Source organism: Halichondria panicea, chromosome 1 (assembly GCF_963675165.1).
Source record: "Halichondria panicea chromosome 1, odHalPani1.1, whole genome shotgun sequence".
NCBI lineage: Eukaryota > Metazoa > Porifera > Demospongiae > Suberitida > Halichondriidae > Halichondria > Halichondria panicea.
The window spans coordinates 8,065,029-8,090,258 of NC_087377.1; the positions used below are offsets into that span (position 1 = coordinate 8,065,029).

Here is a 25,230-nt window from a genome sequence, read left to right on the forward strand (position 1 = left end):
CTAATACATTCACAATGGAAGAAATAGCCCTCAGCACTTTGAAGGATGTGTCTACCCCGACTGGGATTGCCTTGGCAAAGACTGCAATCGAAGCTCTGGGAAAGCTACCTGCGAGTGACCGATCAGTGAAAATCTTTCACAATATGTCGGTCACCATGAATGTCACTTTTAGTGGGAACTTTCAAGTCCTTGTTTGTGATCAAACTCTTAATGGAGAAGTTGTTATTGGTTTTGGGATGTTTTACTTTAACGCCAAAAAGTATGATTCTCGATTCTTGTGGTCTCAATGGAACAAAGCTGATATTACAATGTTCACCTCTAAGCAAAGTGCTATCCTTAATGAAGAAGTGTACGCTTATGAAAGGGGCAGTGTTGCCAGGAGACTCAAAGACTTTATTTTCACTGTGACTTCTGAGATAAAAATCTGATTTGCTAATCCTCCTTTTAACTCATGCAGCTATATAATTATAGTGCATGTAACAGATCGTGTATATTTTTTAGTTACTGCCACAAATATTAGATAATATGCTTGCATGTAGCTAACGAACATTGAACATTCGTAGTTATTAGCATAATTATGATTATATATACATGCCGTCGTTTGTCTGTCATTAGATTATTGCAAAACAGTCACTCCTTTAACCATTAAATTTTAGTTCTACCTGCCAAATGATTGAAAAATTACTACCTTGCCGGATTCATGTGCAGATTTCTGCAACAAACCACCCATTGACATCACTTTTGGCCCCTTTTTCCCTATTGGTAACCAATCTAGACGGGATTTTTGATATTTTTGACGGCATCAGGAACTGCAGAACAACACCTATACATTATAGGACATGATGAGGTTGGTACCATGCAACTGTAGCATATAATTATACACCTACTCTACTCGCCAAATGATGTCTTAGGGGTGCTGAAACCTTAAAAATGGCAAACCCCAAGGCAAACCCCCATACATGTTTGGGTGAGAGGGCACACCAAAACACGGGCGTAAACAGAATTTCAAAGCATAAATGGATCCAAAAAGCGGGTTTTATGAACAAGAGATTGAACATGCATGCCACCTTACACCACTAGCTGGTACTCTCCGCCACGGGGGTTAGTAATAAATTCTACAATAGACTGGCATTACCATGCATGCACTGCGTATCATGGTAACCAAATGGAATAATCTTTACAATAGTACCATGCATGTGTTGGCACTGTGTTGGCTAAGATACCGACTATCGTTTTCTCTCATCCGGTCATCAATCATGCATGTCCATTAGAGGAGCCAGGTCCTCATGTTGTGGGCACACAGTATAGACCCCTAGGGACAGGTGTTGACCAGTCACCTGGTGAACTCAAAATTGAACACAAAACTATTTATATTTTCGCCCCTTAAGAAATTAAGATAGCACTCTTTGTGACATTTCTGATGGGCGCAGTGCAGGGCACGCGTTTATGACTTGTCAATGGCAGGTAAAGGGTTAAGTGTTGTCTCCAACCGTGCAGAGGGTTTTGCAACTGTGACTATATATATTGCCATGCACATGCAGTTTACCTTCATTCATGTATTGTTACAATTGCACTTAGTCTATTAGAATATACTGTGTTTTATGTACCGTATATATATAACAGGAAACTTTCGCTTGGCTTGAGAGCCTTTAGCAGTTGTAATAATTATTCACATTTCAATGCCAGCTAGGAAACCTAAAAGTTTTGCATGTGAAATACTGGTGCGTGCACGAGTTTCTCCCAGTTTTAACTGCTCTATATAATTATTATGATTACGATTTTACCCAAGAAAGTTGTGTGCAGTGCATGCTTGATGTTTAGATCTGCATGCAGGTATATATAGACCTTTGTAGATTATGCTGAAGACATTGCTAAAAGTTGCCCACTCAATGTAAATAAACAACAAGCACGAGCATATTAACAAACATGTATACTATTAGTGATTACCATGCATTTGACATCACTCACACAATGCATGCAATTAAGTGACACAAACATCATAATAATAATTATAGCCACATACGTAACTCTGTTACTATAATAATTGTGAATTACATGCTATGTGCCGAGGAGATAATTATCAATAATCGAGAAAGTATACCCAATCCCCGGGCATGCAAAAGTTCTACATGCAGATGTACACATTATGCATGAATCTGTACTGTGCATGTGTGTATAATTATGTAGTCTAAAGCTGCTCCAATTATAATTATTATGCTGCATGTATAATTACTATGATTTTATTATTGAAATCAGTCGTGGAAAATATGTTGAAATAATACAGCTGATATATAGGTATATAAATGCACTATACAAATAATACAGAAAGGAACTTCAGTCATTATGATTATGTATAAATTATAGCCTATAATTATTATAATGGGCTGACAGTTGTTGCAGCAAGTCAACACATGCACACAGCAAAACTTTTGTCGCTTTTATTATAGCAGATTTGTACTATTATTGTATATTAAACAGATTGATGTTGATGCTCCCTACCCATAAACAACCTCATTGTCCACAAGTTAAACAGACTGATGTTGATGCTCCTTACCCATAAACAACCTCATTGTCCACAAGTTTCCCAAATTAAGGTGTTATCGCTGCAAAGCCAATAATTATTATTGGCTTTGCAGCAATACCACCTTTGGAAAACCTTTGGGAAACTTGTGGACAAAGAGGTTGTTTATGGAAGGTATACGTCGAATAAACTGTTTTCTAATAGCTCTCTCACATGCAGATTATTTCATTTATGTATCTTCCATAATATCTGAAATGCTCCCAGACCCACCCCTGTTTGCCCATTTCCTTTTTTCTGCCCCCCCCACCTAAAATACTTCTTACGGCCCTGCACGAATATTAGAGGCTGCATGCATTCCACAAATAATGGTGACATGCAGGACGCACAGTAACAATGGCAACTATGTTGCGATACACACACTGAATTTGGACCTACCTAATTTAGACCCATGCACCCAGGGGTCCTTATTATTATTTTGTTCAATTAATGTGTGGTGTCTACATGGAAGAATCAATCAAAAAAATGACAATTTCAGCCATGAACAGTCTCCACTATCCCTTTGTCTAATGGTCGTCCAATGCATCGATCCTCACCTTTAATTAGAAATTCCTCTTCTAGAAGGCTACGGAAGAAATAAGCCTTTGTATAGTGGGTGATTCCATGCATCATGGTGTTTTCAACGAGCGTTTCCACTCAGAGAAGATGTCTGGAATGCAACTCTGTTCGCTCCTGCACTTGACTGCCAATACAAATTAAAGCGAATTCAGACAAGTTAACGTTGTATAAAATGTATGTCTCTGTGATCGATGAGTAGGCCTGTGCCAAATATTCAAACTTGTTCATGCACCTATTATCACCATAATTATAACTATTCACATTTTCTATTACATGTAACTTCATTAGCCATAATTATTATTCAAATTGATGACACCTATATTATTCACATACACAGCAGCGAAATAAAACATCTATAAGAACCAAAAAATGGGATTAAGTCAATTTCAGCAGTGAAATAACAAAAAAAAATTAATGTGGATTGGACTAAATTTACTGCCACGTAAAATGTGGGCGTGTTGTGCATTGTCACAGTAACTATAATTATGCTGTAAAGAGTTAACATGCATTACCTTCGTTGGTTATATATATAGTTAGTATGATCATAGATGATACAGTACTGACGTGGATGTGAAACGTTTCCGGATTCCGGTATTCTGCTTGAAGCTATCATAGTAACGAGCATATCCGAGGTAATTTACTAGTTTCCGTAAATTAAGCAATTTGATCCAAATAAACGCCGAGGAAATTATCGAGGTTATACCAAGCAGCTGTGTAAGTGAGTTGGCAGAACTGGCCAGAGACAGATAAAAGAGAATCTATGTATTAACAGAAAGGATATTGATGCTGCAAGTGTATTAAGCGAAGACAGTAGTAGTGACTGTGAGGAGGTAGAATGAGTAGAGGAAGTACAGTCCAGTGCAAGATGATATTAACTATTCTATAATTAGTCTAGTAAATAGTCTATAATTATTATTTTATAGTAGATCTACCCCTGTACCCATGTAATTATATCCAAAAAGCAAGCCACTCAATGTTGGTAGCATGCATGTAGATCAAAAGAAGTGTGGCTGACTCGTAACACTAGCATGAGATAAGCAAACGGGTGAAATTGTTGATGATCTGTACGTGTACGTGTACGTGTACATGCTAATAATTATTATAATAGTCTTGAGAGTATTAATTTATAGTACACGATAAACTGTTTCTTGATCGTTTACGAAGTGGCTGTGAGAGAGACACATTCCAACTTGCCGGTTCGAAATTCCTATACAAGTGTAGATACACGGCACTTGAAAAGAGGTTGGACGTTAATGCTGTCTTCACCGATGGTGTTGCCTAGAGAAGTAGCACTCGAGTAGGTCCTGGGATAAATTTCACTTGATAGTATAATTAGCTAACATTTGGCAATTGATATCTTAGCTCAGCGAAAGACAACACTGCAATTTGGAAAGTTAATGACATGTACATGTACGTGTGAACTTATTGATAGAAATCATAATTGTAGTTGTAATAAGAACGTAGCATTAATTTTTGTTTAACAGTACATGTACATGGATTTTACATATTTTTCTTGAGGCTGTATTTTTCCAATAACTTTACTGTATGCTTAGTTAATAGATTCTCCTGCTGCATCAATACACGAAGGTTTTCATCAGCTAAATATGCAAAAAGTAGGCTCAACAGGTTTAGAAATAACCTCACGCAAAAAGTGCAACTAACTCATGCTTTAGCCCTTTCTATAGCACTTAAACTTTCATAACAGTTGTCAAACATAGATTCTCCTCGTAGTTTACAGTGTACTTCAAGTATTACTACTGAATGGTAACCTGAATATTTACTGTCCAAGCCAAAAATCTCACACAAAGTATTTTTACAGGAAAATTTATGCTAAAATATGATATTCTCCCATGAGCTTAGAGAAACTAGTCTTACCTACAAGCCCACTGCAAGTATCAATGTGTGCCGGTCATTTTCACCAGTTTTCAGACACGGAACACTGTTTACTACGCTCTGGTTGCTATATAAACATGACAGTTACAGGGTTTCTAACATAATCTGCTCGTTACGATGATAGCTTCAGACAATTCCCGTGGACCCCTCCGGATACTAGGCCGTTTCACATCCACGTCAGTACTGTATCATCTATGGTATGATATAGAGTACACAAGGGAGACATTATTATGATATGACCTGCAGGTCAGCAGGTACATCAGAAAGTACAGGTTAAAACAACATCACTGTATTGACTATGCTACAGTTATCAACTCTTGAAAGGTCCACCATGTATCGACACATTTATACTGACATAATTACACGCCCAAAATTAAAGGTCCATGCATGCACCTGTCTGAAAAACTGATAAGTAAAATCGTCTGAAGGTTGAACCAACAATGTATCAGAATCACTAGCTGTATTGATCAAGGCCTATATACAGAGATATCAGGCCCATGCACTTAATGCATTAATTGAAACTGAGGTATAATTATACACCATGTATATGCAGCATACAGGCATAATTACTACAAGTTTATATATACAGTTAAACGCACGTTCAGCTGAGAAACAGAAAGTAAATGCATTAAATCATGTTTTCCTACAAGGTAGAACCAACAATAAATCAGAATCATCACTCTATATTTGAGTGCTATATAGATCTATACAAGCCCACTCATGCATGCACATGCATGCAGAATAGAACTGGCTGTTGATTCTGCTATACACTGTTGGACCTATATAAATATAGAGTGTCTGACGAAAAAATTAATCAGTCCATGAGCAACAGATAATTTCCGCCATTCCCAAGATTTTCATTTGTCTAATAGTCGCTCAATGCCTCCTGTATATCTCAGCTTTTACAATTCCTCTTCTCCAAGGCTACGGAAAAAATGAAGCCTTTGTTGGGTGATTCCATCATGGTGTTTACAGCGAATGTTTCTACTAAAGCCAGAGAAGATGTCCCGAATACAACTCTTCTTACCCAGTGGACTACTGATACAAAATTTATTGCTGCAAACAATTTTGAAAAGTGGTATTAAAACTATATAATGTCTATGTTCTCAATCATGGTGTAAGTTCAATCCTTTGAGAGCAAGCAAAAGGTCGAGGCTAATACATTCACAATGGAAGAAATAGCCCTCAGCACTTTGAAGGATGAGTCTACCCCGACTGGGATTGCCCAGGCAAAGACTGCAATTGAAAGCTCTGGGAAAGCTACCTGCGAGTGACCGATCAGTGAAGATCTTTAACAATCACACCACACACTTCTCAGGGGAAACTGTGTTTGTGATCAATACAATGGGGCGGTATAGTTATTGGTTTTGGGATGCTGAATTTTCATGCCAACAAAATAATACGACTCTCGATTTTTGCATGTGGTCTCAAAGCTGATATTGCAATGTTCACTGTTAAGCTAAGTGGTGTCTTTGATGAAGAACTTTATCCAAGGGACAGTATTGTTAAGAGGCTAGATTTGTAAAAATTCCTTTATCACTACATGTATAATATTATTTTGAAAAGATGTACTGTATAGCGGGTATAATTATTTCAAGGGTATATATAAATGTTCGTGGTTTTCGCGGATTGAGCAAGTACCGCAAATATTATTTTATACCCGCAAATTTTATATTGCATGCATGCTGCATGCTGCAAAAAGCTGCATTCCACGAAAATTAAATCCGCAAAAACATTTTTCTAAAGGCAGTTCCGCAAAAATTTATACCCTCGAAATATACCCGCTATAGAGTCTATAATTATATACGGTATCTTTAAGTTTTTTTTAATGAGATTCATAATTTTTTATATAGCGTTGACTTAATTTACCCGTTCATAATAGTCGCTAAAGTACCGTTTGTAATTATAGACGCCTAGCCTTCTTCACAGGCCCTGGATTGCTCAGCGAAAGTGCAGCCTGGGATCGAGGCTATAATAATTATAGACACCCTGCATGATCTTGGTGCATATAATTATAGTTTTGAGGTAAAGTCTTTTCAAGTTCCAACTTGTTGGGGGTGGGGCTCAATCTTTGTGATTTTTAGGGTGGTATAGGAAGGGGGGAGGCAAATAGGGGCTGGAGCCCCCCCCCCATCTTTCTAGGCTATTATTTGTATATAGAGATGACTTATCAAGCTGCACTATAATATGTATATAGATAGCCGTACTTTTTCCATTTAAAAAAACTAGAGCTATTGAGAAATTGCTTCCTACGCCACTGCCCGATGGAAGAATGATAAAAAGATGTCTTTTTGTAGTTTTGCTATTCTCATAACTTTTTCATAATAAATCATTTCAGGTCAGGTCACAAATGATTATGGGCAACATACTAGCTGTATATAATTATGTCTTGAGTGAGATCCAGGGGGGGTCTTTTGCTGTTTTCAACCCAAACCTAAGCTATACTGTTACCACTACCTGCTAGTGATAATTATATGTTTCTACTTTGAGTCTTCCTATAGTTATACCGGTATAAGTATGGTCAGATTGTGTAGGGCACCTTGAAAAATGCAAAACACACTGTTATTCAATAAATTCAACACTGAAACACACAAAAGTGTACATACTTCTGTACAGCACTTTGTGCCTTACCTAGATAAAACGGTGTGGGTGAGTTCTAGCTAAAAATAGAGTCTATTGCTCGTTCAACATCCCAACCATGAGTGGATAACGCCGCTCTAGCTTGGTCCTGCAACGTGTGTGAGATGGCCGGAACACATAAATAATTGAGCATGCATTGAACACAGAGAATCAAAACATTCCCACATGCAGGGATTTTAATTTTAGCCTGAAGCAGCCAAGATACAATTATGCAAATAATTTGTACATAGATACAGACACATATTTTGCAAAACATACTGTGCAGTACGTGCATGGAACTCCTCTGAAAAGAAGTCTTAGAAAGGTCAACTGCAAAGGCCGTCACAAATAAACGAACAGATTTACAAACGAAAGGGCATATGGATGCCGTTCATCTCAATCAGTCAATTAAAAAAAAGCATAATTATAGCTTAGTCGATGTTTTATAAAGCAGCCAATGCTTATAAAGCAGTCGATGTTTACCCTGTCATGAGTCTACTGAAGCATGCTGGAGAGGACTGCATGGAACCACTTGACTTTAAGGTCACTTATGACCGATGAAATAATTATGGAAAACATATTGACTGCTCTGTAAGCATCAACTGTTTAACGTGCAAACATTAAAGGCGTGCAATCTATGAGAACAAATGTAGTACATGAATAATGCTCAGTTGGTCTCTAGTCTGAGGGTGGTCGGCGTAAAGCTATGAAATGTAACTGCTTCATATAAATTAAGTCATACAGAATTTTTTTAGATTTGACTCAAACGGCTCCCCATAAAGCGGGCATGCATGCACCTCTGTATTATCTAATATCCCAAATGTCACTGCCATTAATCGTACAACTACATACTGAATCTGGATCGGTGTTAAATTAGCGTTACATGAAAATTAATGGGTAATTAAGGCTTAATTCTCACCTGATCAATTCCCATTACTAGTAGCTGTTTAACTTTATCATCAAATTCGCTTTGGTCCATAGATAGGTCTTTCTCACCTGGAGCTGGGAGGGGATGGTATGGGGCTACATGTATACATGTACACATGCACGTTTCAAAATGAGGAGCACAGTGAAACGTTTTTTACATGTAGTGGTCTAATTATTAGGCAGTGATTGTGTGAAAAGGGATGGCCTCCATTCTAACACAGATAATGCTATGAAATGGACAGACCCACTCAGTATAGCCTACCATAATCGACTGAACATTCAAGTACGATAATGGCATCTTAAATACTATGGAACTTAGTACATATGTACCAACAACTTACTTAGTATCTCGTTGTCAAGTTATCGTATTGTAGTCAAGCCTCGAGGGCAAGGTTTGCGCTAGCCTCAAGACCAGGCCGATTAAAATACGGCCTGGTCTCTATTGCATGTGTGATAGTGCATATGCGAAAACTGAGTCACCTAGAATCTAGGTGACTCGTTATACTTTATAGTAAACGTTTGTAAAATTATACCGTAAACTAGTTTGTTTACTAGTTTCTTTCCGTATTAATTTTAACAAATACTTGTCTCCTGTGAAGCTGTGGCTTATGCTCTCTATTGCGTTGTCGAGAAGGCTTGCTAGCTAGCTGTGGCCCTCTATGGTGTTGTTGAGAAGGCTTGCACACTAGCCTGAAGCCAGTACAGAAACCAAGTTTAAAACATCACGACCATCCAACCATCATAGAGGTAGATGAGAGCCTCTTCTGGTTTCAGACTAGTGTGCAAGCCTTCTCGACAACACCATAGAGTGCCACAGCTAGCTAGCTAGGCTATAAAGCTTCATAGATAGTACGTGGGCGTGTATGGACCACGCCTATGATTAATTACAGATACCAGGCCGTATTTTAATCGGCCTGGATTCGAGGCTAGGTTTGAGCATGCGAACTAGTATCTAAAATATAGACACTGTTTTTGCGGTGTCCATATGATTTGGAAGTTCTCAATTGAGCACCACTCACCATTTGCATATTTCTGTGACCAGTGTCTAGCTGTTTTTTTATACAAGTCAGGACTCTCTTTGTACTGTTTGGCTACCACTGCGTCCTGAGGGTCGTCTGGCTCAGCTGCCTGTGGGGGTGGACAGGTTAGGGGAGGGGTTAATTAACCATAAATCATACAATAGTCTAGGATACTGAACAGAATTCCTTTTTTGTGTTTGGTTATGTGCATAATGTAACATGGTTTCATCTAGGGGGTGAACCTTCCCCCAAAAATGCTTAGCCTTCCCCTCCAAACATTATGACATTATCACCTGGGTTTCATATAAGATTTTTAGCTGGGAGGGGAAACACTTAATTTAGGGGGGTCCGGGGGTCGTTCCCTGGAAAATGTTTTACGAAATGATTATCTGAGGTGCAATTTGGATTTTTTGTGTGTTTCAAACCATAATAATTATGTTACTAGTATACTTAATGTTGTTACGACATCATTAATTTTTGAGGGGGGGGGTCTCAGGGCGCCCTCCCCTCTCTATTAAACCTTGATCACATTAGACATCATCACATTGGTAACCACAATCATAAGGCAGAAATTATAATCTTCTGTTGATAATGTGCAATAATTATGTAACTAGATGTACTGTGATGCACTAGCATGTAATAGGGGGTGTGGTCAACAAAAATGGACGTGGCAAACTAATTTTGCGCTGCGCAACAAACATCTCCCTCAAACTTTTTATCCTAGATGAAAGCTACAGTAATGAAGTACAGCAAACGGAGCATGAACATGTACGTACATGTCTGTATCTATGATTGTTGTACGGAGGGATATTGCTAAAAACTTACTTGTAGTAAGGCCTGTATAGAGAGCAGAACTGTTCTCAGAGTCATTGCAGCTGCCCTGTAATAATTATGAGACAATAGCGTAATTATTGCACCAGAATACAGGAATGAACATTATGTATGTGTATGACACTGGGCACTGGCTGCAAAGAACTTAGGTTTAAATCACATGCTCGCCATTAACTAAAGTTGGTATGTGCAACACAGATGGGTAAGAATCATCAAATCTATAAAGTATGTCTAGCTTCAGTTGGTCTAGCTTCAAATGCACCACACTGGTATACGTGGTGGTCAGTATATTAACCACCACTAGGCAAAAAATATCTACATTTAGACCTACAGTAGCGGTCAATATAAAGTATCTGTTCCGTTTACGTAGTATGTTTGTAACGTGTAGTTATAATTATAGGCTATTTATGAGGAAAACAATTATGTGTGTTGTGCTGAATTGATATTGAGGATGGTAAATACAAAAATTCTCTGAGGAGTGTGTGGGGAGTTATATCAGGTTGTCAAGGTAACGAGTGTGTAATATAAGTTATACAATCCCGTAGCATGAAAAGTGTTGTATGGAATATACAGGTACATACCACCCCGGGGCGCACTCAGTCTCATGCTACATGTATATAATAAGCTAGCCAATGCAAATGCTGCTGCCTGGCCGTGAAGAAAACCCAACTGCAAATAAAGGCTATGATTCAACTGAGTAGCTTGCGTATAAAACAACACGTCAAAAAAACAGGTCTGTAAAATGGCCAGGGCCTAAATTAATGTGCTCGCTTTAAACAGGTTTCACTACAGGTGTTACAGTAATCTGGGATATGGTATATGCCTAAGGGCGTTGCATGGAGTATAGCCGTGACTCTCACCATTGATCCTTGAGAATATCCAAACAGATAGCACCCGTCACTGAGCTGATGTTAGGGTGCCAGATCTTGGTCACAAATTTCACCTGTAACAACAGAAACAGAACAGTACACAAGAGATTTTAAACGGTATACATACGTGTACATGTGTATTCACGGTAATTTACAGAGAAGGCGTAAATTGCACCTCCTCTAAGTAAAAACTTCACCTTGGGCGGATTAAACGGGTAACTTTCGGGTATTTGGATATCGAGTATAAACTTGCCACCTGTTGCAGAAGAAACAAAATAATAACAAACTACAATCATGACCGGTGGGACATGCACCTTATTTTTGATTCACGAAAAGCATGTAAGTATAAGGCCACTCCAAGTGACACTCTGGTTTCTGGTCCTGAAGTTTTTCTAATTGCATGCGGGCGGGCGGCTTTTCTCATTATGTCATTATCAATTTCACCTTATGAATCTCATTATTTTGCAAATGAATATCATTATCACACTATTTTGTACCACATGGACCATTCTGCGCATGCGTAGTAGAAATAATGAGATAGAAATCCAAGAATAAAATCTGATGCGGGCGGTGGACCAGAAACCACTTGGAGTGGCCTAATTACAACGAAAATGGACAATTTTGAAATGTACATTTTGATAGTAGGTCAATAGACTAGATGTGAGCACACACCTTCGAAGGGTGTGTCAGGAGGTCCTGTGATAAACCCTCGCAGCTTGGTCAGATCATGATCGTTGATAATCTCCACCTTGATGGCACATGCCTGGGCCTACACGGAACAAGTGTGCAATAATCACATGTCAGGTCAGGCTACCTCTTCACATGTATGAAGTCAGGTCAGGAGTGGCAATTTAAACATTTCATAGGTCAATGAATTCCATTCAAACAGTACACGTACGTATGTGGAAGTCATACTATTCGCAACAGAGTACCAAATATTGTAAGCACATGTACATAGTAGGTATATAGGATGTCTGTACGACATTAACACCTAATTCCTGTCTACCTCTTCACTGTTGACCACTTCTCTGAACTCCCTCCTCACTCTAGTCACGTGCAGCTGAGCCATAAAACCACACTCTCTCAGGCCTCTGGGTCCAACACAGAACTTTCCTGGCTTGTCCTTCGTTTCTAGTTGAGTTTTAACTTTGGTAGCTCTCGCTCTGTGTGCTGTTCTGTGTGGCTTCAGAGCAATGTGCACTTTGAACCTTGAATGCAGTCACATGTAGGGAAATCCCCACAACACGTAAGCAACCCGTTCTCATTTAATATTTAGGACTCGACCAGTACCAGCTAGCTAGCTAGCTAGAGACTATACTAGACTGTACTGCACAAGGTCATGTGTGTGAGTTGAGTCTTTGCCTGGTGCAATTTTTGGTACTGTGCTCTTACTATATTATGTTTGTGGTTCCTTTCTTTACCTTGTTCATCTACGTGTCCCATTTCCAAGTCTTCGCATGCGCTGCAGATGTTATGAGATCAGGGGAGGTTATACATATACCATAGATAGAACAGGAGAGGGATTGGAAACGGCCGGGCCTCCCTGTGTAAACAGTTGAAACATTCCGCGTTATGATTTAGTGATCACAGATATTTTCGTGGTTGATTGTTCTGTGGTTATAGCTCCCCTATCTCCACTAGCGATCACTCAGGAGCTGAGAGATACTCTAGAGAAGTACCGTAAATGATGTAATTACAGCGCCTGAAAAAATTAATTCCATTTCTGAGTGGTCTATCTTTTAGAACCCCAAAAATTGCGTTCAGCCCAGCTGGTGCCTAAATATGATGGCGCTTATGTTCTACAGCTAGTATACCCATTTTAGAGAAAATGGGCTAGGTATAGCTCAGTTTCACTTGCTAGCTAGCTATACCGTTGAGTGCTGACCTGTGAACAACATTTATGACAGCAAAGGACATTGCTTAACTTCATTATAAATAGTGCTACACTCTAAATAATAATGCGACACAAGAACTTCAACAAAAATGGTTGATCTCCAAAAGATCTAAGCGCCTTGACCAGTACTGTATGGCTGCATTAACACTTTAATCGTCATGCCATTTTTACCCTTCTCATTGATCGACGTACCAGATCACATTTGAAATAATTATTTTTGTGACATGTGCAGCTTTTAGTGAATATCCAATGATCATGGCGACCATCGACATACCATTCAAGACCCCTCTGGAGATAAAGGAGACAATTGCTCGCCTGGAGGAAAAGTTTGCTGATCGCTACACTGAACAAGATCCGTGGTATCGTCACACCGTCCAAGAGAGACATCGGTTAGTTGTTAGGGCAACTCTATCTGTATTATGTACTTGTGCACATGCATGTTTGCTATGTAGTATATACGTGTGAACATGCACTATCCAGTCAACGAATATTTTACTTGTTGCATATTACGGATCGATGGCGTTTGATAGGCAATTACGGAACATTTTACCTGCCTCTCTATGGACACAAAGAACAGCTACATGTAGTGCTTCCACCACTAAAATCCTATTTCCTACACAAGCAAGGTGTACTAACACATGGGCTTCCCTAATGCTCAAAATGCTGCCTAATAGTCTAGTCTTGATGTCTCATCAATGTTGTTACCTATAGTTAGTGTTTTGATTCTCACCCAATAGTTGTTGGATTACCTGTCATGCATTAGAAGCTTGTATTCTAAATCACCGTATGCTTCTCTTCTTCTTTTTACCAAGCATACATTACATGAAAAGTTTCATCAGCTTCTGCTGATAATATATGTAGCAGGGCTACATCCAAGATTTTGGGTCACGGGAACAAATATAGGGCGAATGAAAAATGTAGGGGGGCAAAGCCACCCGCAGCGGCGTATGCTTCAGTGCACGCCGTCTGGGGGCATGCTCCTCTGGAAAAAATTTGAGGGCATTCTGGTGCAATTTCTGCTGACAAGTCATCAGAATTATAGCAGAACTTTACAAATGCCAATTACTGAATCTAGGGAGCGAAACTAGGCCTATTACCCCCCCCCCCTCAATGCAGCCCTGAATAGTGTTATTTTGTGTGATGTTGATCAGTTTAAAGGGTACAACTGTACATGTGGATCTCCATGATTAATTACTCCTCACATGTACAGATTAGCAACAATGCATTGCTTTCTGTGTGTAGATGGAGGAATGTCCCTGTAATGCACCCATGGCCACCAAAGACAGTCAGAAACAGGCAAAGGTAAATTTGGCCAAGCTGAATGCCCTTAACAATACCTAGGGGCATTTGCTAATTAGCTCATAATTTATGACCTCTGTATACAAAATGTAATAGACTCGCAAGCTGTCACTGTTGCACGGGCGAACTACTCTCCGTGTAGAGACTTGTGTTGCACAATAAGCATCAGACTATAAAAATTATGGTTGTGGTTTTCGTGACGTCAGTCTACTGCACGTGATACTTAGTGCTACGTCACTATCAATGATCTTGCGGTAAACGCATGCGGTCTAGCCACTTGAGTTGCCACAAGTATCATAAACGTTGCACAAGTCTCTACACGGAGTTTGACCAGTCTACTGTTTGCCGTGCAACAGTGACGGCTTGCGAGTCTATGTTTAAGTCACTCGTAGATAATACGTTAATTGTTTCCCTACAATGCAGGGATGGTGGTCGTCGCCATTGCTACCACGAGAACCGGGGCGGAGATTATCGGGATCGCCGTGGTCACCATGACAGAGAGAGGAGACGGTCACGTTCCCCACGTCCCTCAAACTATCATAATCGCACACCCCCTCCACCTTACCACCAACAATCACCTCCACCACCCTCACACCATCACACAATGCCCCCACACCCACACAATCAGTACCACCTGTCCCCGTCTCGTGAACACCCTCCCACGCAACCATTTCTAAGTTCCTCTTTGGAGCCGCACCCGTACCAGGGAAATGTTCATCAAAGCATACCTGACAAGGGAATTCCACCTCCACCAGGTGATTAATTTTTTAGTGACTAATCACTAAAAGAGTGCTGCTAGATTTGTCCAATCTCATTGCACCATCTGATTCATCATCGGAGAGTATTACGGGCCCATGCTAGGCTGTTTCGAAATACTCTTAATTGTGCTGTGGACACGCTTGCATAACTATGTTATAGTGGCCATTACCGCATTTCCATTATTATGCGTTTCTTACTGTACCTGCAATTACGTGATGTGTACTGTGCTTCACTATAGAGGTGCCGATGTTGGAGGCCCCGCCCACTCCCACCGAGTGTGCCTCCACTGAGGAGTCCAATCCTTTCACCAAGACAGAGTCTGAAACAGACAAGAAAGGATTTGATATTGAAGGTGATTAGATCATGGGAAAACCTGATTTCCTGTCTAGCAAAATTGTATTTCCTTATTCACGTAGACCGGCACTGTGGGGTTTTTTATGTGCTCTATATATAGTGTTGTGGCAGCTTGTCTGCTATTAGGTTACGAACTATCTCACAGTAGTGGTAATAATTTATGTCACAATACACTATACATGTACATGGCTGTAACATTAACAGTGCTTGGATCATTTGGAGATGATGAGCCTAAAGCTCCGCCCACTAAGAGTGATGTGACGGACATCCTCAACATGGCTCACGGAGGTCACACCAAGAACAGTCTCAAACCGGTACATACACATCTCCATAGGTAAAACACACACATGTACATGTATATATTTATGTCTGTTGGGAGAAGGGCATGCACAAACCACTTTCTTTGTGTTGTTAGGTAGTTACCGTATAGCGAGTTATTTTTGTATTGGGGAAATTTTCATATTATAGAGCATAATTATATCATACGAAATTAAAACTACGAAGTAATTATTTGGTTACTATAGCTGGACAGCGAATCACATAATAATTACATGTGTAGACAATTGGATACATTCAGGCTAGAAGGCTAGAGATGATCGAAATGATCGAAACTTAATTCTTTGCCACTAGGAGAATGTTGATCATTGATGAGCATACATGATTTAGATCAACCGAGCCACTTTATTTGAGTGTATAAGGCAACGAGCGTAAGGTTTGTTTGCTTTAATCGAGTGACATATAATACAAATAATTATACAACCATATACTGTACATGCAAACAGCACACGAATAGCAAACAAATTAACAAAGGTCGATAATCACTTCACTCGCCTAATTAGTACACTCATTGATACCTCCAACCCGGCAATTATATAATTATTGCTGTTTTTATTAATTAGTACACTCATTGATACCCGGCCATATATATTTCATGGCTGGCTGTTTTTACTCTCTCCAGAAGACAACCTCCCTCACTGGCAAGCACAGACGTGGAGAGAAGCACATGAAACAGTCAAAAAAACAATTTGAAACCAACCAACCGTCTAGCTCAAGCAATCTACAAATCACACACGGACACTCTGTGAACGTCTCTCCTACTGCGTTGCTCGTTAACCCGACAGCAAGCGAACAGAAACACTCGATTATTGCATATTCTTCAGAAAACTCGGACAGTGATATAGATATTATGACCCATGATGTCAACATTATAAGACCGTCAACTGTCAAGTACAACACAACAAAGCTTGGGACAGGATATACTTCAAATGAACCTGGTGGTGTAAATATTGGCTCTTCGGTTGTGGCATCGAGTAATCGAAAATCAGCTTTCTCGGTCCTAAACGAAAGTTTGAGTATGACTGGATCTATTAACACTACTCCTGGAATTGTACCATCTATAGCTACAAACGTGAACGTCATTCAAAACGAACCTGATGATAGTTTCGTTGTGCGGATACAAAGATGCTTCACATCAGAGGGTAATTCCTCTAATGAACTTGCCGTAACCACAACAGCCCCAGGCAATACACTCTCATCACAAGCTGAGCAGGTGGATGGTGGTCATGATAAGAAAAAGAAAAAGAAAAGAAAAAAGAAAAGGATGAGAGATGAAGATTTGGTGTCTACCGTATTCGATGATGGAGCTCAAGTTAGGATAAAATTGAAGCTCCATAAATGAGGTTAATTTTATGTACTCCATGCTATATATAATTATGATCTGTATATAAATTATTGTATTATACACCTACAGTCATGTATATATAAATTGCTAGATGGTATATAATTATATCCGATTTTTGTCTCAAGTGATTGCATGTGCATGTGACTGATGTATGTTTTTAGACACGAGAAAGAATAACCGTCAGTTATCAATCAATGATCACATAAAATTATACTCAATGATTGTTTATGAAAGCTAAAAATGAATGATTTGATAAACACAAATACATACAACACGTATACAGTACTGTAACAAGTGCGTAAAAATTATAATTATATCTTGTATCTATGTGGATAATTTCTAACGAGCCTTTTTTAACTGTTCACAGAGTCCAAAGAAGCAGTTGTGTTAATTGGTGGGGGTGCTGCATCTGTTAGTGCGTGCATGCGTGTGCATGGGTGACATGTGACGTGTGTAGGGTGTTAACTAGCGTAGAGCATCATACGAACATTAAAACTACACAATAGGTTGTATATACGTCACTACGCTGAACTGCATGAATATTAATATGAAATACTTATAGTTAGGCAGTTCATACGAACGTGCATTAATTTGCACCAACGAAAATTACCCGCTGGTATACTGGTACGTACTTACCATGATTATTACTGTATATGCATGCTTGATCAGAAGCCGCGGCTACTAAACGTTTCATTTTGTTATAATTATAGCAAAGGAGGCTACTATTTGAGAGCGGCCTCCAAACATAATATAATTATACGGTATGTACTTATTGGCATTAAGCTTTATATACTTACGGTCAACAAAATGTAAGATTAGCAAACTGCAGCTGCTATGAATTTTATTGTGCTAGCTAAATTAATATCCCGAGCATAATTATAAACTTTATTACGGTTATCGTCATTCCCTACTGCCGTTAATTGAGTCCTATAATTATAGATCTATATGCCCAAAAATACAATACTAAATACTCAAGATATTTCCCTGCAAGTTGCTACTGCTTTATAGAGTGGCACTATAACAATTAACACTTACTCGTCGCTTCGTTACTCCCATCTGTGCTCATTATGCCATTGCCGTGGTGACTGGATTTTTTGTTACCTACAGAAAATGATTATCGTGAAAGGAAGCTTGTACGCAAGCGCCAAAACCACGTGTTTCAAAGCTGAAATGAAATATTTTTTTCATAACAATGATATAATTTTTATAGTTTCTATAATTCTAGTGCCTGTAAATCTAGTGCCCTTACCTTGTTTCATGCGAGTTCGTTGAGCTGTAGAAAGATTACCATGCACATGAATGAATATCTCACAATTAAAAACTAGCTTTACCAGATTTCTTTTTAGCTCCATCAATAGTGTCATCACGACTGAGATCACCTGCATAATTATACCAGGAGCCCATAAATAAGAGAAAGAGAGATAACTAGGGGATCACGTTTCATAATTGCTGGTAAACATTTCTTTTATGGAAGCGACTAAGTACTTGCAAACTGCAGCCCTGTGTTATTGCGTACTGTTGTATAGCTGGTTATTTTTTAGGCACAAACTTTTCTGCATAATTATAATTATGGAACGTGATCCCTGTAGTTATGTGATTCTCATGCGAAAATATATCCCACAAACTTACTAAATTAATTTTTGATCACGCCCGGAAATTACCCGCTACTACATGCATGCACTTAATATAGTTTGTGAGAATGAGTTGTTCTCCAATGCTCCGTTTGTAGACCCACACATGCACATACTTACAGCAACCGTTTTTGGCTTCTAACTTTGTGTTTTTGGCTTCTAACATTGCCTTTCTTTTGTCCGTTTCATGATCAGTTCTGTTACGATGACCTGCATGAAATAGTTATTGATCAATAAAACAAAAAACCGACAAGGCCTTATTTCGGAGCTGAAGACAGAGATGTGTTACCGTGAGACCTCTAATTAGGCGACCCTCCAAATAATTATGCGACATCCTCGAGCTTAGGCAATTTTTTGACCTCTAAAAGTAGTGACAGCTGCGTTAACGTAAACGGAGGTAAATGTACCACACCCTAGCCTCGATTCTCTAGCCAGTGCAGCCAGCTACATGTACCTCTAATTAGATGTGACGCTCTAAATAAGCGACACCAGGTCTTCAATATAATTTTTAACCTCCAAAAGAAGCGACATCTTCGTAATTTTTAACAGTGTCATCTTAATTAGAGGTCTTTAATACGGTAATTACATATGCTGGAAAATTAATACCGTATACACAATGTAGCAGGTAATTTTCGGGGGACAAAATATTCATGGTTCAGCAATAATTATTGAGACATTTCGTGGGTAATATTTTCGTGATTGGAGCTTAGGTAAAGGTAGGCAAGGTCGCTTCATTCGTGGTCAGACCTTCAACCACAAAAACCATGAATATTTTGCCCCACGAAAATTACCCTCTACACGGTCAATACATAGGTTCATATATAAAGAGATCCATCATATAATTATAACATGCTAATGTTTTTAGGCATCACACAGGACAGCCTATTATATTAGAGATAGACACAAAAACCAACCATCTGGAGCTATTCTGCGCTCCAACATCTGCATGTCCATTGCTCTTGGCAATCTGTAGTCTTGTTTAGTGTCTAAAGGAGTGTCTAAAGGTTCCTTGGCTTGCACCTCCATCTGAACTGCACTGGCTAAGTTAAGTAAGTACAAAGGAAAGGGATTGGAAACGCATTACGTCATACGGTACAATCCTACTTACGGATTGTAGCCTCGATTACAGGCCCTCCATTGCGGCGTAAATCGAAGCCACATGGTATAATTGTGGTATCTCAAGCTGGAGCCCTAAGCATGTCTAAGCTCATACTGTGGACAGTGTAGTTAAAGGATAAGGGCTTCATGATGGCATCCATATCAGTAAAAAAAAGCTAGATCTATTTTAGTTACATAATTATAAACACGACAACAATGTATTTATTATCTTACTAAACTCCCTTTGTGAGTCTTGACACTAATCATAAGTGTAATACTGTACTCTAATGGATGTCAATAAATTATATTATATAATGTTTAAAGTAAGTGGTTGCAAAACTACAGTGTATACACACAAGCAAAAATAAACATGTATATATGTATACTTAATGATGAGGTGACAGGTGAGGTTACTAAGTGTCTTATGGTTGAATTTATATCGTCGAGAGAGGGTAGGATCTGGTTGAGGTCGAGGATGGCTTGAATTTTTTCTTACGAGCTTTTTGCTTCACATCCTAAAAAGACAATTATATAAATTACAAAAAACATGTACGTAGTACGTAAAAGTTGTTGTAAATCAATAGTGCATGGGTGTCTTGATCACTCCAAAATCATTTGCACCTCATTTACTAGCATGAGTACTACAACATACAAATAATAATAAAAAAAAATCTGCCAAAGCATTATGAAAAGGCGCCCACAAAATTGTCACTACAACGAGAATGATTTCGATCTCACTAATCCATGTAACATGCCTCTTATATCACATACCACCTTATAGCTCAATCATGCCAGAAAAAGATTCTTTCGTGCAATCAATCCTTGTTACCTCCTATTGAGTAATAAAGCGCCTGCAAACAACTCACCCTAACTTTCAAGGTAGAAAAACACTTTTTTGGGTACAATATACATCCAAACTTTATGGTACCACTACCATTGGAAAGCTTATGTTTTTATGTACCCAAATAGCTCACTTGATTGGCTTGAAGGCTGAAAGAATGATCTTGAGGTCCAAAAATATAGCTTTAAAAACAGCAAATGATCTTTTGACTAGCAATGAATAACATTAAAAATCGTAAGTAGGACCATAGGTGTAGAGAGAGGGATTGGAAACGGAAGTGGGCCTCGGAAAACATCCGCGCCTCGCTTTCTTGTCTTCTTTTCTTGCCTCAAAATGAGGAAAACTCATTGCATAAGCGGTGAAAGAAGAGGGAAAGAGACACAATCAACACAACAGTGCATTGGTGGTACATGGTAATAGTAAGGAGAATGTACAGAGCTAGTGGTATTGGATACTTGTTTCACAGTAGATATAAAATCATCAGAGGATGCTTAGTTCCCTGAAATTGTGAATGTATTTGTGACTGTCAGAGGCTTCTCTTTTGCTGCCAACTTAATTAAATGAAAAAGAAAACCATCAAGAAGTCCACTAGTTTGAGGCAATAACCATGATCATTCATACGACAAGATACATAATACACCATGTAACTTTCTTAATAATAATTTATTGTTTTCACTTTTGATGAATCAATTGTACTATAATTATATATATATACTAGGCTGGTGAGCGTACATTTCAATTTCCAATTCATTAAGTATAATTACATACACTTGGAGACAGCAAAAACACTCCACAGCACTGCCAGTTGCTTTCTAAGTGTAAAACGAGTGGGATCAAACCGAACAACATTAACAAAAACTTACACGATAAAAATGATTATTATACAGCTATAATTATGATTAGTTTAGCACTCTAATCAGACAGTCTTAGATGGAGAGAAGCTGGTGAGGTATACAAGGGTGTATATATAGCCGGAACAGCCGATAACATTTACGAGGGCGGTGACGTGTAGGGGTGTAGAGAGGAGGGGTATTCTTCTGTCTTCTTTTCTTCAGCGTACTCAGTAAGTTTTGGCTTGCGAGGTATTGCTATATAAAATATAGATGAAACAGCATTTGTAGTAGTTAAATATCTCGGGCCTACAGGCCCTTCACCACAATCTACTACCGGGCCAATAACAATTATGAGGTAAAAATAGGTGACTACACATTCATGCACACAAAAGCTATACATCCACCTGATCCAAAACTAATGCTCTTGGGGTGATCACCAATCATAAGGGAATGTATGCCTAAAATTAAAATTTCTGTAACGCTTAGCGTATTCCCAAAAAAGGGATCTTTAGTGGTGCTCTTTAATTCAACTTTTTTCTAGCACTAAATTCTACCAGCTGATGTATGACTAATTTTCTTTGGCTTGGGGTGATACCACATGATTTACCAACAAGCATATTGAAGTATACGACCTAAACATTAATCATTTCAGAGAAAAAGGGATAAATGTGTACAATACAAGATTAAACTTACCTAAATTCAATGAAGAAGATAGTTGCAACAGTAAATAGAGCTTGAATAATGGTTATTCACTATCTATATAAAGCACAGTTGCACTGGATACTGGAAAACTTGACAGAATACTAGTGACAACTCATAAAATCCTAGATGTGCAATAATCTCAGTTACCCGCGAAGTTCCTGGGGAATAGATTAGCCCTCATTAAGCGAGGCGCGGATGTTTATCGAGGTCATATGTGAAGTACATTGACATCTACTTCCGTTTCCAATCCCTCTCTCCTACATCTATGGTAGGACTGTGCCATCCAGACTCTGTTGAAAACAATGGTGCACGTGATGCGTTTCCAATCCCTTTCCTATGATTATACTTGGGCGAAGCCTATATCTAGCTCCGCCCAACTACATGCTCATCATCAGAGATCGCGATACGCATCACGTGCGACTTGGATCCATCGCGCTCTAGCGTTTGCCTGTGCGGTCTCCAATAGCGATCTAGCGTGCAGAGAATTTCATTTATTCATGCAAGTATTGAAGAAGATGGGGAAGAGAATACGTAGAAGGTTTAAGAAGGTCATCAAGACTGTTACCAAGATCATCTTCTGTAGAGGTTGCTCAACTCCAGTCATCCCCATTGATGACAATCAAACTGATACAAATCCTAAAATGAAGGTAATTCATTGACACCATTATAAGTAGATATACTAGCCATTACTGTATACAGTGTCGGGAGATTAGTGTTTAGCTGTAACATTTTCACATCCTTGTGAAATTGTAGGAAAAGCTCAAGCAAAAAGTAATGTCAAGGTCTGCAAAAAATCGAGCTACTCCTATCACTGTGGTTGCTGCCACCAATTACTCTACCTCAACAGGAACCAGTATCGGGCCAGTTGATAGTGAGACCTCCACTCCCATCACTGTGGTTGCTGCCACTACCTCAACAGGGACCAGTATCGGGCCAGTTGATAGTGAGACCACCACTGCAGTTGCTACCACCAGTCACTCCACCTCAGCAGGGACCAGTATCGGACCAGCTGATACCACTCCCACCACTATTATAATAGCTACCACCAGCCATTTTACCTCAGCAAGGACCAGTATCGGGCCAGCTGATGGTGAGACCTGGTCTCCTGATGCCTCCACTCACACAAATACGGTAGATCAAGAATATCTACAGGTGAGACCTGGATGTTATTGCTTTGAACTGTTTATTGCAATTTTCCCTGTGGAATCTCAGAACAATGAAGGCATTGTTATGCTGAGTGTAGCAAGTGAACCTGTTGTGATCTTTAGAATACCTTCTGCTGAGCTCTTGGAAAAACTCGAGAAGTTTATAGAGAATCAAGAGGTTACCAGTAGGCCGTTGCCTGATCATTGTGAGATTGTCGATGCTTCCTTGCCTTGCGACACTGAGCAAGACGAACCATTGAAACTCTCTGTTTCAGACATGTTATGCATTCAGAATGAACCAGTAAGTTACAAAAGATGGTATAGAAAAAGTATTGAGTAGTGTGTATCTCATTTATGTAGGGCCTGGCAGATCATATTGACAGATTCCAAGGGGGTACTGTTACCAAACAAGAACCTCTGTACATTGCTATTGATACCAAACTCTCAAGTCCTACTATCTTCCAGTTTGATCAGCCACTCTTTTGTGAAGGTTGCTTTGCATCCCGTGTTCACAGAAAAAAGATATCTCTAGAATACTGCTTGTATGGGTGTGGAAATGAGTTCACGGGATTCGTACGGGTGTCTGACTCTGTACCAGCAAAAAAGTTGTTTGTTCATTACACACTTGATGAATGGAAATCATGCGCAGACGTTTCAGCCACCTTGATCAGGACTAATTACAAAGGAGAACAAACCAATAGATATGCGTTTGACCTACCGTACTTTAACCCTGGCTGCACTGACTTTGCCTTGTGTTTGGAGTCTGAAGATAGAAAGAGTTGGTGGGACAATAATTCCGGCAAGAACTACCGAGTTGGACTCTAGTAGCCGCAAACTACACGTATACAGAACTCTTAATACAGCAATTCATATTCATGAATTTTGTAAGTATGCCGTGTATAAGTTCCTGCAAGCCACAATTATGTGTTGAGTTCAATCCTGTATTATTATAGGCTATAATTTTAACACACATGACAAAGTCAGACTAATATACGTCAAGCTATAGTTGAAGACTACATCAAGTTAACAAAATTAATAAGAAGCCATAACATTGCAGGAGAAAAACTCTAATGATTAGAGTAGCTTTAAGAGGACGGAGGTCAAAACAATTCGTAAAATGTTAGAATTAATATGAGAATAACATAATAATTATTATGATTGTGGCATAAAATTAATCCATGATTCCGTGCAAAGTTTACATAGCTCATTGGCAATTTTTGTGCCAGCTCAGCAAAAAAAGTGGTGCACGTGATCGTGTCCAACCACTTCTGTGTTACATGTGTTACCATCATTCAGTGATCATCAGATTGGCCTAAATGTAAATTATGCTCGGAATAATAGGTGTCTAAAGAATAATATGATATTATCCTATGGATACTGAAGATTATCACGAGTCTGTGCCAGTAACTGCATGAGTGCCTGCAAGGTACGAGTGACAGTTACTAGGCACGGATGAGTGATAATCATCAGTATCCATGGGATAATGCATTTATTGCTTGGCAACCAAAATGCAGGTTGAATCTGCGCATGCGCAACATGCGGTTGCTTTACAACCAGAAGAATGCGTAGCAACAAAATTGAGTTTTCCCAGTTGAAGACGAGTTTAAGAGAAAGAAAACAGCTATAAAGACAAAGAAATAAGACTCTAGAACACCAAGAGAGCTTGCAGAAGGCTACTTAAAGATTTTGTAGAGAACAG

The 25,230-nt window shown here is 39.1% G+C and overlaps 3 protein-coding genes and 1 long non-coding RNA gene across 10 annotated transcripts; 1 reads left to right on the plus strand and 3 right to left on the minus strand.

The window, feature by feature from the left end:
- Positions 1-4,170: 4,170 nt before the first annotated feature.
- Positions 4,171-5,364, minus strand: LOC135341855 (uncharacterized). 2 transcript variants are annotated; one of them, XR_010396676.1, is made up of 2 exons: positions 5,012-5,364; positions 4,171-4,440 (listed from the first exon to the last, which is right to left on the minus strand). It is a non-coding gene; the product is annotated as an uncharacterized LOC135341855 (long non-coding RNA). The 2 variants fall into 2 exon arrangements; XR_010396677.1 differs by having other exon boundaries at positions 4,171-4,515.
- Positions 5,365-7,569: 2,205 nt separating this feature from the next.
- On the minus strand, positions 7,570-12,454 carry LOC135341579 (ubiquitin-conjugating enzyme E2-22 kDa-like). Its single transcript, XM_064538174.1, has 8 exons — positions 12,301-12,454; positions 11,967-12,063; positions 11,492-11,550; positions 11,286-11,368; positions 10,420-10,474; positions 9,595-9,703; positions 8,568-8,650; positions 7,570-7,757 (listed from the first exon to the last, which is right to left on the minus strand). The coding sequence occupies exons 1-8, from the start codon at positions 12,361-12,363 to the stop codon at positions 7,686-7,688; spliced, it is 621 nt and encodes a 206-aa protein (XP_064394244.1). The 5' UTR covers positions 12,364-12,454; the 3' UTR covers positions 7,570-7,685.
- A 74-nt stretch (positions 12,455-12,528) lies between these two features.
- LOC135341310 (uncharacterized) lies at positions 12,529-17,393 on the plus strand. 4 transcript variants are annotated; one of them, XM_064537846.1, is made up of 7 exons: positions 12,529-12,639; positions 13,421-13,577; positions 14,399-14,490; positions 14,911-15,242; positions 15,485-15,598; positions 15,805-15,914; positions 16,559-17,393. In XM_064537846.1, the coding sequence occupies exons 3-7, from the start codon at positions 14,450-14,452 to the stop codon at positions 17,276-17,278; spliced, it is 1,317 nt and encodes a 438-aa protein (XP_064393916.1). In that variant the 5' UTR covers positions 12,529-12,639; positions 13,421-13,577; positions 14,399-14,449; the 3' UTR covers positions 17,279-17,393. The 4 variants fall into 4 exon arrangements, with proteins under 4 accessions (XP_064393916.1, XP_064393902.1, XP_064393908.1 ...); XM_064537832.1 differs by having other exon boundaries at positions 14,431-14,490; XM_064537838.1 differs by having other exon boundaries at positions 14,431-14,490; positions 16,562-17,393.
- A 71-nt stretch (positions 17,394-17,464) lies between these two features.
- Positions 17,465-24,889, minus strand: LOC135341770 (uncharacterized). 3 transcript variants are annotated; one of them, XR_010396634.1, is made up of 8 exons: positions 22,378-24,889; positions 20,985-21,939; positions 19,827-20,525; positions 19,033-19,122; positions 18,613-18,660; positions 18,531-18,554; positions 18,317-18,382; positions 17,465-17,690 (listed from the first exon to the last, which is right to left on the minus strand). XR_010396634.1 is itself a non-coding variant. In XM_064538431.1 (6 exons), exons 1-6 carry the CDS (start codon positions 19,936-19,938, stop codon positions 17,635-17,637), a joined length of 396 nt encoding a protein of 131 aa, XP_064394501.1. In that variant the 5' UTR covers positions 19,939-20,013; the 3' UTR covers positions 17,465-17,634. The 3 variants fall into 3 exon arrangements, 1 of the variants encoding a protein (XP_064394501.1); XR_010396633.1 differs by lacking the exon at positions 22,378-24,889 and having other exon boundaries at positions 20,877-21,100; XM_064538431.1 differs by lacking the exons at positions 20,985-21,939; positions 22,378-24,889 and having other exon boundaries at positions 19,827-20,013.
- Between the last annotated feature and the right edge of the window lie 341 nt (positions 24,890-25,230).